At 31.6% G+C, this 18823-nt stretch overlaps 3 protein-coding genes across 4 annotated transcripts in view; 1 reads left to right on the plus strand and 2 right to left on the minus strand.

Moving 5' to 3' along the window:
- Positions 1 to 424: 424 nt before the first annotated feature.
- Positions 425 to 2702, minus strand: LOC145935330 (uncharacterized). Of its 2 annotated transcripts, XM_083036551.1 has the most exons (5): positions 2530 to 2702; positions 2256 to 2444; positions 1915 to 2031; positions 1519 to 1746; positions 425 to 1390 (listed from the first exon to the last, which is right to left on the minus strand). In XM_083036551.1, exons 1-5 carry the CDS (start codon positions 2630 to 2632, stop codon positions 1179 to 1181), a joined length of 849 nt encoding a protein of 282 aa, XP_082892677.1. In that variant the 5' UTR covers positions 2633 to 2702; the 3' UTR covers positions 425 to 1178. The 2 variants fall into 2 exon arrangements, with proteins under 2 accessions (XP_082892677.1, XP_082892676.1); XM_083036550.1 differs by having other exon boundaries at positions 2256 to 2702.
- Positions 2703 to 2948: 246 nt separating this feature from the next.
- LOC145935332 (CDGSH iron-sulfur domain-containing protein 3, mitochondrial) lies at positions 2949 to 3857 on the minus strand. The gene is made up of 2 exons (XM_083036553.1): positions 3693 to 3857; positions 2949 to 3442 (listed from the first exon to the last, which is right to left on the minus strand). Exons 1-2 carry the CDS (start codon positions 3753 to 3755, stop codon positions 3089 to 3091), a joined length of 417 nt encoding a protein of 138 aa, XP_082892679.1. The 5' UTR covers positions 3756 to 3857; the 3' UTR covers positions 2949 to 3088.
- Positions 3858 to 8750: 4893 nt separating this feature from the next.
- Positions 8751 to 18823, plus strand: part of LOC145935379 (venom protease) — an 80982-nt gene continuing 70909 nt past the window's right edge. The window contains exons 1-3 of the mRNA XM_083036664.1: positions 8751 to 8937; positions 10512 to 10720; positions 10811 to 10854. The gene's annotated coding sequence lies outside the window, so the exon portion shown is untranslated. The remainder of the gene's footprint in view (positions 8938 to 10511; positions 10721 to 10810; positions 10855 to 18823) is intronic.

Consider the following 18823-nt stretch of genomic DNA (forward strand, 5'->3'; position numbering starts at 1 on the left):
TTTTTAACTATAATGCGACCATCTTAAAAGAATGATAGAAATATGTGTTAATTAAGTTAGGCTTGTACTTACCTATGAATTTTTTTACGATGAATTTCTCCATTTGCCATCGAATCTTATTCTAGAATTGATTTGAAATGGGTGTTCTGAGAGAGGATTATTAAATGTGAATGTTAATCTGTAAATACAATAATGTTGAGTATTAATTATGCGTATTGAGTGAGAATATGCGTAACGATTATAACGAAATCTTTATTCTAAAGATATCACGTTCCGAGCATTATCCTAACAAGCAACATGACGGATTAACAGTTGTGTAATCGAGGCAGTTTATTATTAAAAACGCGATACAACTATCTCTTGTACGCTTTCGATCGCTATATCGGCAAAGTATCGCGAAGATTAATATAATAACGGCAGACTTATATTTTCAATTGTTGTTACGCGACGTCGAATCTTATCGAGGAGACGAGACATTTTTATATATCACGCTGCAGAGCGAGCTCTCTTCGATAAGTGTCCTATTGAAAAGCGTCGAGCGAATTATGTATGTCGTTGCGGCAGAGCAACAACTGCTAGCTACATAGTCGTTAAGTGATAGGTATCTATAGAAAGCATGATCTAGAATGTAAGGGAATTGGAAGTAACGACTCGAGAGCTACGAACCGCATACGATTTTTAATGTTATTAACGTTAGGCCTACGCTCTATGTACATATACGTGTATAAGCAACGACCGAGTGAGAGTTATATATATATATATATATATATATTTTCCCCTCCTTTATCAACGTGTCAACCAAGCAGTGCATATGTCGAATTAACAATCGTACCTGTAAATAAAGCCATCGGAGTAAATCTCTCTTTATCTGCAAATGCTGGAGTCCTGTATAATCCTACATTAAATCTCTGTACATATTTAATTATCTGTCTTCATTTTAATCACCTTGTCAAAATTACACCGCTAGAAGATCGAATTAAGTAGTATAAAGGTGAAACGAAAACGGCGGCCCCTTTGTACAGGAAAATTAAAGAGAGATACCTATTTTCCATCTCCATTCCTTTTCATAGAATCTTTGATAAAAGTATGATTTTTCTCACGCGTATAAGTTTATTTTTCTGTACGTACAATTAACACATTTTATAATTTTGCGTACCTTATTGCGATTTGTATTTGTGTTACGTGCGATGATGATTTTTATGGTGTTGTCGCGACGATCGTTGAGACAATGGCGAAATTTCGCAAATAAAGGGCAACGATACGTAACAGGGCGCCACTTTCCAGAAGGGCGGGGAACTCTCAGCAGGCGGGTTCACAAGGGCGACGCAACCCTTGTGCGATGGTTGTCCCTCACCCCATGCTCGATAATCGAAGCAGGACAAGGACTCGCCTGTGTCGAATACGAGATATATTTTCTATGACGAAAAAAAAGAGCTTCGAGGAAACAGAATTTTTCTCTTCTCTACGAGTATATCGCGCGCGCTCGCTGAATAAAGTCTGCAAAAAAAATGTGATTACCGAATTCGTTCTTCCAGATACCCTCTTTATCGTTGTTACTGAGACCCACGAAGCTGGGACGATTTTGCGACACGAATCTGGCCAAACCTTCCGTACGTTCCTCGCTTATCACGTGCGCGAGATATGCGTTTTGTTTTCGGCAGAAACTTTGGGCTTGCGTGTAATTCAAGCTCTTGGACGAGAAGACAAACATCCCCGCTTTAGGGATGCATTCTATCGTAGAATTCTCTGAAAAGGGTTTTGTAGGATGCAAATGTCAAACTTGCGCTTCCGGAGATTATGTAATTCGCGAGGGATACTTATATTTTTGTTTTTGTATATAAATTTGATATGTAAATTCCGAGGATTTTTGCACGCGATAAAAACGCAAGCGACAATAATCGTAATTGCAATTACCAAACAGAGATAAAACCGGATACATGCTGTAGTATCTGTAATTTGCCGCGCGTACGAGAGTAGTCATGTTGAGATCTTCGGGGCATTGAAGAGCTTGGCACGTATTTTCTCGAGTTCCTATGTATTGATGAAAAGATAGATAGATAGAAAAATGCTATATAAGAAATGCACTGGAGAAATTACAAATAATGCATTGGATTAATCACGCTAATTGAATAAGTTAATTACTTTTATATTTCGCATTATATTCCGCCTCGTAATTATGAATGGAGTTTATTATAAAATTATCATAATTATATACGTCGCAATTATACGTTGATTTTGCCCGTTATATAGCATACCGGCATGATTCCTCGTTGAAGCAAGATTGAAGGCGAGAGCCCTTTTCGATGCCGCGAATTCCTTGCACTCTTCAACATTAGAAACCACTTTCCGCGATATGATCGGCTGATTCGAGCGCCGATTGGTCTTTATTAGATCATATCGCGGCAACTCATGATAATTGATTAAACAGCAGCGATCGCAGATAGCTAAATATGCCGCACATGTAATGAAGAAAAACGATAGTAAATTAACGCGTAGCATTATGCAAATTAATGACTTTAGACAGCTTACACAGTTTTTTCGAAGCACCACGCACGCACTGCGATTTGTAACGCGCGTCCTGCATTTTTTTCCTCGCGTGATGGTACTTCCGACTTCGGAAGTGTACATACATCACTCAGACAAGATAATTATATGTAATTGCGGAAACTATGGAATTCGTAATTTCGCAATAAAATACAAAATACAATCGAATGTCGTGATTTAATATATATATTTATTTTTATCTCGATGTCTTCTATTTTTTAAAAATAATCTTCAATTTTTATAAAAATATATTTGTATAAAATTATATGTTTACTTTATCTCATAATTTAGTATTGTGCTGTCAATAATTTCCTTAAAAAAAGGTTGAAAAATGAATTATTCTTTTTTTATGATAAATTATTATTGCCTATATTGTTTTATTAAAATATTTACGTTAATAATAGCATACTGTAATAATAAAAATCATCATAAACATATGTATATTACATACATTCTTGTATCTGTAAGAGGCGTACAATCGTATATAAAGTAACTAACTTTGTTTCACGATGTCCATATCAAGAAATGCAATTGTTCACACCTTTTATTTTTTCTTCTCCTGTATGTCTGGTCTCTTGTGGGTGCCGTCGCAGAAGGGCCTATTTGACGTTTGCTTGCAGTTGCACAGCCAGTACTCCTTGGTCTCCGTAACGGTGAAACGTATGGGTCTAAGCTTGATTTTGAGAAAAATGTTTTTGTGAGTGCCGTCACATATCGGCTGGCTCTTGCTCTGACCACAAAGACACCACGAGTAATTTCTGCCGGCCTCGAGGCGTATCTTGAACGGCTTCTTGTCGTATATCACTCCGTTCTTAGGCTGCAAACTGGCGCCGTACGTATCTCTAAGCGGATTCACAGGTATTGGCGGTTCTTCGGTCTTTGTGGAGAAGCGTAAAACCTGAAATTAACGAGACACGCGATTCAGACATCGAAACAGTAAAAACGATAATTTTTTATTTTACTTTATTCTCGTAAGAAAGAGCTCAAATTAAATCATTAATTGATCAAATATTTCGATGGTGAAGTCATTATATTGCATTTACCGCGTAATTATTTATCATTCTGTTTACGAATGTTGCCTAGTTAGGTTAGACTTAGAATCTTATAAAACAGAAGAGCTTATGCGCTTTTCTTTTATCGTGACTTACATTTTCGCGATGGAGAACGCTCGAAAAGCGAGCGAGACGTGGCAGTCGATTGAGTATGCTCATTCCGTTAAATTAATTAATCACGATTGAACGTAACGACGAACGCGTGCTGAACGCGAGAGCAACAGTCAGCTGATCGGGATCGCAGCTGATCAGCTGATTGAGAGCGCGGTGCTGTCTTTACTTGTGGCGACACTGTGGCAGCTTCCTGAACGTCCAAAACATTAACGAGATATACAATGTCAAAGTCGAAGAAGAACGCTGATGTTATGGATTGTGGACCAGCATGAATTAAATGACGTCTACATACACAATTGATATACATGAATGAAAATACGTATAATTATGAATGACTTTTTAAAACTATCAATATACTGACAATTTATCCAAACACATGGTATTTTTTCATATTTTCTAGTCTGTTACATACAGTGTTGTGCTTAGATGATTTTAAAATTAGCTAGATAAAGATGAGATAAAAATATGTAAATTCATCTTAGATAAGATAAAGATGATTTTATTTTAAATATATATAGATAAAAGATAAAATTATATGACGATTCATCTAGATCACTTCCAGATAATATTATTTTTAAAATCGCTTATGTAAACAGTTAAAAAATGTAATGTAAAATAAAAAAATGAAAATTATAGATATAAAAATATATTTATAGTTTTATTTATAAGTTTTTATCTTGGTTTTTATCGTTTACTGCTCAAGTTCTATTACTTAAAATATTTTTATGTGCTATGAAACTCTAAACCAAATTATCTGAATATTATGTTAGATAATTTAGTAAAGATAACACTTTTTTTAATCTAAGATGCAGATATAGATAATACATTTTTTTATTATCTATATAAAGATAAGATAACGCCAAAATTTCATCTAGATGATCATCTATATAATTTTATTTAGATAACAGCAAACACTGGTTACATATGATTTTTAAACGCATTCGTTTTAATTCTTTGTATTGCTTTCATGGAATTTATGAGAAATATTTATTTGCAGTACACACACAATACGCCAATTACTAGTTTGTAAGAGTAGCCTTTGATGCAAATCGACTGATTGGAAAAAGTTGTCGCGTCCCATTCACTTTCGCTAACGAAAGCGAGGAGACAAGTTCCGATGTAAGAGGCGATGCGTAAAGATACCTTTGAAATCGTACTTTGAAGTTTTACTCTGTTGAACTGACTCATTGAGAATATCACTAAACGATGACACAAAAGATTTCACCAAAGATGAGTATTTCCTTGATTTTTAATTTAAACACTAACACTTTTGCTCTTCTATCTTATGAAAGTAAAATTTCACTGAAAAATTAATAATAATATATTCGCATGTAGCTTTTAAAACTCTTTTATGTATTTTGGATGATTGTTTTTTAAAGAAGAAGTTCCTATATATATATATATATATATATATATATATAATATATAATGTATATTAAGAATAAAATAAATATATACAATTATAGTATTCAAATTCAGAATTATATTAATTTCATGAGAAGTTATTATGACTTTTATTACGTCGCAAAATTCGCACTAATTTTATTATCGTTCAACCGAATTAAAATTAGTTGCTTCTGATTTATTATCTATGTATCACGCGATATCTTGAAGAGATCTTCAAAACGCGCCCACTGAAAATGTTCTAGGCTTTACAAAGGTCTTAATTTTTGCGAAAAATTTAACTTTGATTGCAAAAATTAAGGCCTGTATAAGTCCTACAACATTTTCTGTAGGCTCGTTTTGTAGGCCTTGAAGAGACCTTTATTTATTTTTCACATCTGGAAAGTGTAATATCACAAAAAATAAACGAAACTCTTGATCAAACACAATTAGATATCTTTTTAACGAAATATATTGCTATTTTATTTTATATAATATTATAACATTAACGTATTTTAAATTATGAATGACTGAAACAATCATTAATATTAATTAATTTTTCCAATAAAATTTGGTGATTTGCATTTCTACTTATAACTTTTAGATCATCAGTGATTATTCTTTACTTTTCATATGTTATAATTTATATTTATAATACACTGATTTCATTTAAAAGAGAGAGTATATCGCGTGATACATAGATACTAAATCAGAAGCAACTAATTAATTCGGTTGAACGATAATAAAATTAGTGCGAATTTTGCGACGTAATAAAAGTCATCGACGTCATAATTTCTCATAAAATTAATATAATTCTGAATTTGAATACTAATAATTGTATATATTTATTTTATTCCTAATATACATATATACATATGTAGGAACTTCTTCTTTAAAAAACAAACGTTTAAACTTTGAATTAAAAAATTAAGACCTGTGTAAGTCGTAAAACATTTTGTTTGAACGCGTTTTAAAGGTCTCTTCAAGACCTACAAATTAAGCCCTCAGAAAATGTTCTACGACTTACACAGGCCTTAATTTTAGCAAAAAACTTTTAAACTTTAAATTTAAAAATTAAGGCCTGCGTAAGTCGTAGAGCTTTTTCTGAAGGCTCATTTTGTAGATCTTGAAGAGACCTTTAAAACGCGCCCAAAGAAAATATTTTACGGCTTACACAGGCCCTAATTTTCGCAAAAAATGTTTAAACTTTGAATTCAAAAATTAAGCCCTCTATAAGTCGTAGAACATTTTCTGAGGGCTTATTTTGTAGGTCTTGAAGAGACCTTTTGTATTCCAATTTCATTTATTCTAATGCATATAAAAGTAAAATACATATATGGAAAGATAACATGTTCAGTATGCAAAAATTGAGTCACGAAAAATAGAAGAGACGAAATGAAAAGACTACTGTGCTTCTCCTTGCACTTTCGCGTAAAGAAAAGAGGGTAAAGTCGTTACCGGATTTATGAAGATTGATTTGAAAGATAGAATTAAAACGGCTATCGTTGGTGCGTATATTTCCGCAAACTAATAACTTCTACAAGAACGTACAGAACGTATATGACTACGATTACATTCATGAATAATATTACTTTTCGATTTGTTTGCATGCAAATGCATGCGAAAAATATATACACATATATACATTTCTTTTTCATTCCATACTACGTTGAATAAACTTTTGCGTGCATATTTGTTCTGAGCAAATCGCGAATAAGTAAACAATCGCCTACGATCTTTTTGTATTGTGCTTTTGCATACGTTTCTCGTAGAAAAACGTATTATTATTTTTACTTGCGTTTTTTTACGATACTTCCGTCATGTAATTTATATATGTACCTATGTATGTATATGTATATATGTAAATGCATGGAATTTACCAGATGTCCAAGACGTGATGCAAAACGTGATGACGTGACTGTTAGAATTATTTCAAAGGCGAGAGAAATCTTTTGCATCTCGTATCGTACTCATGTTTTAATGAGTTGCACGGTAGCACTGACTTCATGTAATATGTGATGAAACTTTTTGATATATTTTATGTCTGACTATGTTAAAGCATATATAATTAGATATGTTATTCAAAAACAGTACACGCACAAATATGAAATTAAATATAAAGTTAATATATATTATATTATTTAGATATGAGTGTAAATATGTGTAATATACATTCTTAACATCTTGCAATTACACAGTACATTAATCTCTTCTATAAATTAAATTAATTATAACGACAGTTCTTTTATATATTAAATTTGTACAGCAATTTATAAATAACAAAAACACAATAGTAAAAATTATTAAATTAATCGTATAAAAACACGTTTATTTCATAGATATTCAAATTTTTGAACTCTTTAATTAACTCTGCATATTAATGTGGCTGTTTATATTTATAGAAGCGTGAATACTTTTTTATAAGCACAATCCATTTTCTCAGTATATAAACATTATTTCTATTTGTGGTGTGCCGAATTTTACGTATTCAATTTCAAACATCGCGCAATCTTCTAATCTATATAGTAATGAAATTATAAAATAGCTAGTTCGGCTATCTTGCTTTTTTTATAAGCGACTATTTTCCGCATTCCGGCTTGCCTTCTATTCAGCGAGAAGAATAATCACATCGAGCTACCATGGTATATTATATGTATATGTATATCATCGTACGAAAGACGCTCTCATACGTTTTTTTTCAATTTCATTCATGGAAATTGTATGTCTTTTATCGAGAGGAGAATAAAATGATAGATTTTAGTATTCTGCAAAAATATCGCGCATGTATGATCAAAATGTAATCGAAAAAAATAAGATGATATACATGTAGAAATCATATGTATCATCTCTATTTATCTATTCTGTTCTGTTTATGTTTTTTACAAGCTTCGTTGAAAATTTATACAGTAATTTATATATTAGATTTCTATATTACTATTATATTAACTTGTATTTGTATATATTTATATTTTTACCTCTGCAGATCACGGAATATTTCATATTTTCGGTTAAGCTCGTTATTTATCAACAAAAATATGTAAAATATTCTATACTATATATATTCTACAATTTTATACATATATATACATATATATTGTGTGTACACACACACACACACACACACACACACACACACACACACACACACACACACACACACACACACACACACACACACACACACACACACACACACACACACACACACACACACACACACACACTATGTATATATATGTATATACACATATATGTTTTTTTTTCAATTCATTCAATCAAAATACCTCTGTGCTTTCATTGGACTCGCACGTTAGCCTCTATACGTCCATCACGTTGCGCGTCTCGCGCGAGACTGATACAAAAGTTCGGCTTTCGACTTTCGACCTCGACTTCGTTCTTGGCTGTGAAGTTAGGTTTCGCCGTTAGTTAGCGACACCGCTGCGCAGAGTATGATCGGTGGTGGGGATCAGTCTTATCCGAAACGTGCAGCGTAGCGGACACATGGGACGCGCGAGTCTAGTGGAAAGAGAGAGACATTAGGTTTGGTCAGACCTTCAGGCGAGGTACCGTCAAGTGGCGCCATCGCTACGCAGTCTTGTGGTCAGTAGTAGGAATCAGTCTTCCGCGAGACGTGGAGCGTAGCAGACGCATGGGACGTGCAAGCTTAGTGGAAGGAGAGAGACATTAGGTTTGGTCAGACCTTTAGGCGAGGTGCCGTCAAGTGGCGACACCGCTACGCAGTCTTGCAGTCAGTGGTAAGGACTAGTCTTTCGGTCTCCCCCGCGAGACGTGTAACATAGTGGACATGTGAAGATGCGCAAGTCTAATGTGTGTGGAAACACAGGTATCTATATCTTTTCATATAGTCCAATAAAGTTTTATAATCTAATAAAGAAAGATTCTTATAGAAAATTCTATTTTTCTGTTCGCATTTTCTATTAAAGATTTAAATATTGAATTTTTATGCTTTGCATAATTAATTAATATATTTTTATGCATACATTGCATTAATTTTTATGCAAGCGTTGCAAATTTAAGATTTTATTATCAAAGAATAATATAACATCGCTTCAAACGCGTAATTATATTCGGTTAGATTAAACGAAATGAGAAATATATATATATATATATATATATATATATATATATACAACAATAAAATAAAAAAGTACATATAATAATAAAAGGCGACATTGAACAATTTCTCATTGCGACAATAAGATGAAGACTAACTTTCGAGTTAGAATTTGAATGCGTCATTCAGCAGTAGTTTACCTTACAGAATACCTTGCAGAGCGACAGTAGCAAATATTTCTAAAAATATCTAATTATGTAATATTAGTTAAATTAGACGTTTATTCATGTCGGTGAATTGCAGAACAACACAAGAGCGCGCTACGCGCACGCCATTCTTCGGTTTTATGTTAAAAAAATGATATTTTTTAAAAAATAATATAAAGTTCGTTTAAACTCGATTAATATTTTTTTACAGAAATTAGCTGATTAAAGCGTTAATTTGCTAATTAAATTTTAAAATAATAATATGTTAAAAAATTAAAATAGTAATATGTCGTAAATAATATGTTATAATATCTTATTCTCGATTAATATTTTTTGACAGAAATCAACTGATAACTGTCAAAAATATTAATCAAGTTTAAAGTATTATAACATATTGTTTATAACGTATTACTATTTTAATTTTTATAACCTGTTATTATTTTAAAATTTAATTAGCAAATTAATGCTTTAATCAGCTAATTTCTGTGAAAAAATATTAATAAAGCAAAAATTTGCTAATAAAATTTTAAAATAATAATATAAAAATTAAAATAGTAATCTGTTGTAAATAATATGTTATAATAGTTTATTCTCGATTAATATTTTTTGACAGAAATCAGCTGATAACTGTCAAAAATATTAATCGAGTTTAAAGTATCATTAACATATTATTTAAAACATATTATATTATTTTAATATTTATAACATATTATTTTAAAAATTAATTAGCAAATTAAAAAGCTTTAATCAGCTGATTTCTGTCAAAAAATATTAATAAAGCAAAAATTTGCTAATTAAATTTTAAAATAATAATATGTCATAAAAATTAAAATAGTAATAATATCTTAAATGTTATAATACCTTATTTTTTATTAATATTTTTTGACAGAAATTAGCTGATAACTGTCAAGAATATTAATCGAGTTTAAAGTATTATATTATAACATATTATTTAAAACATATTATTATTTAAAAAATTAAAATGCTTTAATCAGCTGATTTCTGACAAAAAATATTAATAAAGTGAAAATTTGCTAATTAAATATTTCAGCTTACATATTTATATTTATATTGTGTAAGTTACAATGCAAAATAATAAGATTATTTTAAAATATGTATGGATTTTATTTGTTACAGGTAGCATTGCGGTACACAGTGCGATTCACGCGTCGTGTCGGGAGTGCCGTGTAAAGTTTCGCGTGTCGAGTACCGTGTAAAGTGTCGGACAATCGTAATTATTCGTGTTTTCGCGAGTGTCGTGAGCGCTACAAAGGAGAAATGACGGTCGACCAAGAGAGGAGGAAGAGGCCCGGGGAAGCATCGGGCGACAGCGGAACAACTGTAAGGTATGCAATATAAAAACATTTTTTCTAAACTACATTGTTTATGAGATATTCGACATATGTATATACATAATTTGAATATTTTGTTTTCAGATCAATGTGTGCTGTGTACTACAATTCCGCTATTGTACGTATCGGTGAGTGAGAAATTGTTTATTTTATAACATTTCTATAGCAGTGATGGGGGTATATATAATATGTTGAAAATATTAAAATAATAATATATTTTAAATAATATATTATAATATCTTATCCCCGATTAATATTTTTTGACAAAAATCTGCTGATTATCAAAAATATGAATTAAATTAAAAATATTTTAACATTACTTTCTAAAAAAGACATGTTAATTGTAAGTCGATTCTCGCAAGTATTGTTGTACATGGGCGCCCTTATAACTTTTTCTAGGGGGGGCAGAGTGTACATATATACAGGTGTGCGTGTGTGCGTGTGTGTGTGTGGTGTACACGGCTGTGGTAAACGGCTTAAAAATTTTAATTTTCAATATTTTAAAACGAGCCAATAATTAATCTTTCACATATTTTAAATGTACATTGTCTGCACATTATGATGGTACCATCAGCATACCAGCCTACAAACTTTTTAATATAATATACGTAATATAAATCTGCGCCGTATGGAATTCGCGGCTTAAAAATTTTAATTTACAATATTATAAAACGCGCCAAAAATTAATCTTTCATGCATTTTAACTGTACATTGTCTGCACATTATGATGGTACCATCAGCATACCAGCCTACAAACTTTTTGATATAATATACGTAATATAATTGTGCGCCGTATGGGATCCGCGGCTTAAAAATTTAAATTTTCAATATTTTAAAGCGAGCCAAAATATAATCGTATATATATCTCAACAGTGTATTGTATGCAGATTATTTTGGTACCATAAGCATACCAGCGTACTACTTTTTTAATCTAATATACGTAATATAAATCTGCGCCGTATAGAATTTGCGGCTTAAAAATTTTAATTTTCAATATTTTAAAACGCGCCAAAAATTAACCTTTCATGCACTTTAACTGTACATTGTCAGCACATTATGTTGATACCATTAACATACCAGCCTACAAACTTTTTGATTTAATATACGTAATATAATTGTGCGCCGTATGGGATCCGCGGCTTAAAAATTTTAGTTTTCTATATTTTAAAACGAGCCAAAAATTAATCGTATATAAGTTTCAATAGTGTATTGTTTGCAGATTATTTTGGTACCATCAGCATACCAGCGTACTACCTTTTTGGTCTAATATACGTAAAATGAATCCGCGCCGTATGGGGTTCGCGGGTAAAAAATTTTAATTTTCAATATTTTAAAGCGAGACAAAAATTAATCTTTCATATATTTCAACAGTACATTGCCTGCACCTCAAAAATTCATCGATTATACATTTTAATAGTACATTGATTACAGAATCTTTTGGTACCATGCAGACACCAGCGTACAAATTTTTTAATACGATAAACATAAAATAAGGATGCGTCGCACAGGATCCGCGTCAAAAAAGTATCAATTTCTAATATTTTAAGACGAGCCAAAAATTCATCGATTATACATTTTAATAGCACATTGATTACAGAATCTTTTGGTACCATGCAGACACCAGCGTACAAATTTTTTAATACGATAAACATAAAATAAGGATGCGTCGCACAGGGTCCGCGTCAAAAAAGTATCGATTTCTAATATTTTAATACGAGCCAAAAATTCATCGATTATACATTTTAATAGTACATTGATTACAGAATCTTTTGGTACCAAGCAGACAACAGCGTACAAACTTTTTCATTTGCTATACATAAATTAAGGATGCGTCGCATAGGGTCAGCGGCATAAATGTATTAATTTCTAATATTTTAAGACGAGCCAAAAATTCATCGATTATACATTTTAATAGTACATTGATTACAGAATCTTCTGGTACCATGCAGACACCAGCGTACAAATTTTTTAATACGATAAACATAAAATAAGGATGCGTCGCACAGGGTCCGCGTCAATAAAGTATCGATTTCTAATATTTTAATACGAGCCAAAAATTCATCGATTATACATTTTAATAGTACATTGATTACAGAATTATTTGGTACCAAGCAGATACCAGCGTACAATTTTTTTAATATGATAAACATAAGATAAGTATGCGTCGCACAGGGTTCGCGTCAAAAAAGTATCAATTTCTAATATTTTAAGACGAGCCAAAAATTCATCGATTATACATTTTAATAGTACATTGAATACAGAATTATTTGGTACCAAACAGACACCAGCGTACAAATTTTTTAATACGATAAACATAAAATAAGTATGCGTCGCACAGGGTTCGCGTCAAAAAAGTATCAATTTCTAATATTTTAAGACGAGCCAAAAATTCATCGATTATACATTTTAATAGTACATTGAATACAGAATCATTTGGTACCAAACAGACACCAGCGTACAAATTTTTTCATTTGCTATACATAAATTAAGGATGCGTCGCATAGGGTCAGCGGCATAAATGTATTAATTTCTAATATTTTAAGACGAGCCAAAAATTCATCGATTATACATTTTAATAGTACATTGATTACAGAATCTTTTGGTACCAAGCAGACAACAGCGTACAAACTTTTTCATTTGCTATACATAAATTAAGGATGCGTCGCATAGGGTCAGCGGCATAAATGTATTAATTTCTAATATTTTAAGACGAGCCAAAAATTCATCGATTATACATTTTAATAGTACATTGATTACAGAATCTTCTGGTACCATGCAGACACCAGCGTACAAATTTTTTAATACGATAAACATAAAATAAGGATGCGTCGCACAGGGTCCGCGTCAATAAAGTATCGATTTCTAATATTTTAATACGAGCCAAAAATTCATCGATTATACATTTTAATAGTACATTGATTACAGAATTATTTGGTACCAAGCAGACACCAGCGTACAATTTTTTTAATATGATAAACATAAGATAAGTATGCGTCGCACAGGGTTCGCGTCAAAAAAGTATCAATTTCTAATATTTTAAGACGAGCCAAAAATTCATCGATTATACATTTTAATAGTACATTGAATACAGAATTATTTGGTACCAAACAGACACCAGCGTACAAATTTTTTAATACGATAAACATAAAATAAGTATGCGTCGCACAGGGTTCGCGTCAAAAAAGTATCAATTTCTAATATTTTAAGACGAGCCAAAAATTCATCGATTATACATTTTAATAGTACATTGAATACAGAATCATTTGGTACCAAACAGACACCAGCGTACAAATTTTTTAATACGATAAACATAAAATAAGGATGCGTCGCACAGGGTCCGCGTCAAAAAAGTATCGATTTCTAATATTTAAAGAAGAGCCAAAAATTCATCGATTATACATTTTAATAGTACATTGATTACAGAATCTTTTGGTACCATGCAGACACCAGCGTACAAATTTTTTAATACGATAAACATAAAATAAGGATGCATCGCACAGGGTCCGCGTCAAAAAAGTATCAATTTCTAATATTTTAAGACGAGCCAAAAATTCATCGATTATACATTTTAATAGCACATTGATTACAGAATCTTTTGGTACCATGCAGACACCAGCATACAAATTTTTTAATACGATAAACATAAAATAAGGATGCGTCGCACAGGGTCCGCGTCAAAAAAGTATCGATTTCTAATATTTTAATACGAGCCAAAAATTCATCGATTATACATTTTAATAGTACATTGATTACAGAATCTTTTGGTACCAAGCAGACAACAGCGTACAAACTTTTTCATTTGCTATACATAAATTAAGGATGCGTCGCATAGGGTCAGCGGCATAAATGTATTAATTTCTAATATTTTAAGACGAGCCAAAAATTCATCGATTATACATTTTAATAGTACATTGATTACAGAATCTTTTGGTACCAAGCAGACAACAGCGTACAAATTTTTTCATTTGCTATACATAAATTAAGGATGCGTCGCATAGGGTCAGCGGCATAAATGTATTAATTTCTAATATTTTAAGACGAGCCAAAAATTCATCGATTATACATTTTAATAGTACATTGATTACAGAATCTTCTGGTACCATGCAGACACCAGCGTACAAATTTTTTAATACGATAAACATAAAATAAAGATGCGTCGCACAGGGTCCGCGTCAAAAAAGTATCGATTTCTAATATTTTAATACGAGCCAAAAATTCATCGATTATACATTTTAATAGCACATTGATTACAGAATCTTTTGGTACCATGCAGACACGAGCGTACAAATTTTTTAATATGATAAACATAAAATAAGTATGCGTCGCACAGGGTTCGCGTCAAAAAATTATCAATTTCTAATATTTTAAGACGAGCCAAAAATTCATCGATTATACATTTTAATACTACATTGATTATAGAATCTTTTGGTACCAAGCAGACAACAGCGTACAAACTTTTTCATTTGCTATACATAAATTAAGGATGCGTCGCATAGGGTCAGCGGCATAAATGTATTAATTTCTAATATTTTAAGACGAGCCAAAAATTCATCGATTATACATTTTAATAGTACATTGATTACAGAATCTTTTGGTACCAAGCAGACAACAGCGTACAAACTTTTTCATTTGCTATACATAAATTAAGGATGCGTCGCATAGGGTCAGCGGCATAAATGTATTAATTTCTAATATTTTAAGACGAGCCAAAAATTCATCGATTATACATTTTAATAGTACATTGATTACAGAATCTTCTGGTACCATGCAGACACCAGCGTACAAACTTTTTAATACGATAAACATAAAATAAGGATGCGTCGCACAGGGTCCGCGTCAATAAAGTATCGATTTCTAATATTTTAATACGAGCCAAAAATTCATCGATTATACATTTTAATAGTACATTGATTACAGAATTATTTGGTACCAAGCAGACACCAGCGTACAATTTTTTTAATATGATAAACATAAGATAAGTATGCGTCGCACAGGGTTCGCGTCAAAAAAGTATCAATTTCTAATATTTTAAGACGAGCCAAAAATTCATCGATTATACATTTTAATAGTACATTGAATACAGAATTATTTGGTACCAAACAGACACCAGCGTACAAATTTTTTAATACGATAAACATAAAATAAGTATGCGTCGCACAGGGTTCGCGTCAAAAAAGTATCAATTTCTAATATTTTAAGACGAGCCAAAAATTCATCGATTATACATTTTAATAGTACATTGAATACAGAATCATTTGGTACCAAACAGACACCAGCGTACAAATTTTTTAATACGATAAACATAAAATAAGGATGCGTCGCACAGGGTCCGCGTCAAAAAAGTATCGATTTCTAATATTTTAAGAAGAGTCAAAAATTCATCGATTATACATTTTAATAGTACATTGATTACAGAATCTTTTGGTACCATGCAGACACCAGCGTACAAATTTTTTAATACGATAAACATAAAATAAGGATGCGTCGCACAGGGTCCGCGTCAAAAAAGTATCAATTTCTAATATTTTAAGACGAGCCAAAAATTCATCGATTATACATTTTAATAGCACATTGATTACAGAATCTTTTGGTACCATGCAGACACCAGCATACAAATTTTTTAATACGATAAACATAAAATAAGGATGCGTCGCACAGGGTCCGCGTCAAAATAGTATCGATTTGTAATATTTTAATACGAGCCAAAAATTCATCGATTATACATTTTAATAGTACATTGATTACAGAATCTTTTGGTACCAAGCAGACAACAGCGTACAAACTTTTTCATTTGCTATACATAAATTAAGGATGCGTCGCATAGGGTCAGCGGCATAAATGTATTAATTTCTAATATTTTAAGACGAGCCAAAAATTCATCGATTATACATTTTAATAGTACATTGATTACAGAATCTTTTGGTACCAAGCAGACAACAGCGTACAAATTTTTTCATTTGCTATACATAAATTAAGGATGCGTCGCATAGGGTCAGCGGCATAAATGTATTAATTTCTAATATTTTAAGACGAGCCAAAAATTCATCGATTATACATTTTAATAGTACATTGATTACAGAATCTTCTGGTACCATGCAGACACCAGCGTACAAATTTTTTAATACGATAAACATAAAATAAGTATGCGTCGCACAGGGTTCGCGTCAAAAAAGTATCGATTTCTAATATTTTAAGACGAGCCAAAAATTCATCGATCATACATTTTAATAGTACATTGAATACAGAATCATTTGGTACCATGCAGACACCAGCGTACAAATTTTTTAATACGATAAACATAAAATAAGTATGCGTCGCACAGGGTTCGCGTCAAAAAAGTATCGATTTCTAATATTTTAAGACGAGCCAAAAATTCATCGATTATACATTTTAATAGTACATTGAATACAGAATCATTTGGTACCAAACAGACACCAGCGTACAAATTTTTTAATACGATAAACATAAAATAAGGATGCGTCGCACAGGGTCCGCGTCAAAAAAGTATCGATTTCTAATATTTTAATACGAGCCAAAAATTCATGGATTATACATTTTAATAGTACATTGATTACAGAATCTTTTGGTACCATGCAGACACCAGCGTACAAATTTTTTAATACGTTAAACATAAAATAAGGATGCGTCGCACAGGGTCCGCGTCAAAAAAGTATCAATTTCTAATATTTTAAGACGAGCCAAAAATTCATCGATTATACATTTTAATAGCACATTGATTACAGAATCTTTTGGTACCATGCAGACACCAGCGTACAAATTTTTTAATATGATAAACATAAAATAAGTATGCGTCGCACAGGGTTCGCGTCAAAAAAGTATCAATTTCTAATATTTTAAGACGAGCCAAAAATTCATCGATTATACATTTTAATACTACATTGATTATAGAATCTTTTGGTACCAAGCAGACAACAGCGTACAAACTTTTTCATTTGCTATACATAAATTAAGGATGCGTCGCATAGGGTCAGCGGCATAAATGTATCAATTTCTAATATTTTAAGAAGAGCCAAAAATTCATCGATTATACATTTTAATAGTACATTGATTACAGAATTATTTGGTACCAAACAGACACCAGCGTACAAATTTTTTAATATGATATACATAAATTAAGGATGCGTCGCATAGAGTCAGCGGCGTAAATGTATTAATTTCTAATATTTTAAGAAGAGCCAAAAATTCATCGATTATACATTCTAATAGTACATTGATTACAGAATTATTTGGTACCAAGCAGATACCAGCGTACAATTTTTTTAATATGATAAACATAAAATAAGGATGCGTCGCACAGGGTCCGCGTCAAAAAAGTATCAATTTCTAATATTTTAAGACGAGCCAAAAATTCATCGATTATACATTTTAATAGCACATTGATTACAGAATCTTTTGGTACCATGCAGACACCAGCGTACAAATTTTTTAATACGATAAACATAAAATAAGGATGCGTCGCACAGGGTCCGCGTCAAAAAAGTATCAATTTCTAATATTTTAAGACGAGCCAAAAATTCATCGATTATACATTTTAATAGCACATTGATTACAGAATCTTTTGGTACCATGCAGACACCAGCATACAAATTTTTTAATACGATAAACATAAAATAAGGATGCGTCGCACAGGGTCCGCGTCAAAAAAGTATCGATTTCTAATATTTTAATACGAGCCAAAAATTCATCGATTATACATTTTAATAGTACATTGATTACAGAATCTTTTGGTACCAAGCAGACAACAGCGTACAAACTTTTTCATTTGCTATACATAAATTAAGGATGCGTCGCATAGGGTCAGCGGCATAAATGTATTAATTTCTAATATTTTAAGACGAGCCAAAAATTCATCGATTATACATTTTAATAGCACATTGATTACAGAATCTTCTGGTACCATGCAGACACCAGCGTACAAATTTTTTAATACGATAAACATAAAATAAGTATGCGTCGCACAGGGTCCGCGTCAATAAAGTATCGATTTCTAATATTTTAATACGAGCCAAAAATTCATCGATTATACATTTTAATAGTACATAGATTACAGAATCTTTTGGTACCAAGCAGACAACA

The sequence above is a fragment of the Prenolepis imparis genome, unplaced genomic scaffold (assembly GCF_030444845.1).
Source record: "Prenolepis imparis isolate NDT839.2.m4 unplaced genomic scaffold, iyPreImpa1.0 SCAF_4, whole genome shotgun sequence".
NCBI lineage: Eukaryota > Metazoa > Arthropoda > Insecta > Hymenoptera > Formicidae > Prenolepis > Prenolepis imparis.

What these genes read in the sequence shown, in the direction of transcription:
- LOC145935330 (XM_083036550.1), bottom strand. Translation starts at nt 2,628, where the DNA reads ATGTACACTTCCGAAGTCGGAAGTACCATCACGCGAGGAAAAAAATGC. An exon ending in TTCAACGAGGAATCATGCCG is followed by an intron (nt 2,032 to 2,255) that starts GTATGCTATATA and finishes ATCAATACATAG; the next exon opens with GAACTCGAGAAAATACGTGC. An exon ending in TATCTGGAAGAACGAATTCG is followed by an intron (nt 1,391 to 1,518) that starts GTAATCACATTT and finishes TATTCGACACAG; the next exon opens with GCGAGTCCTTGTCCTGCTTC.
- LOC145935332 (XM_083036553.1), bottom strand. Translation starts at nt 3,755, where the DNA reads ATGAGCATACTCAATCGACTGCCACGTCTCGCTCGCTTTTCGAGCGTT. An exon ending in GCGTTCTCCATCGCGAAAAT is followed by an intron (nt 3,443 to 3,692) that starts GTAAGTCACGAT and finishes CGTTAATTTCAG; the next exon opens with GTTTTACGCTTCTCCACAAA.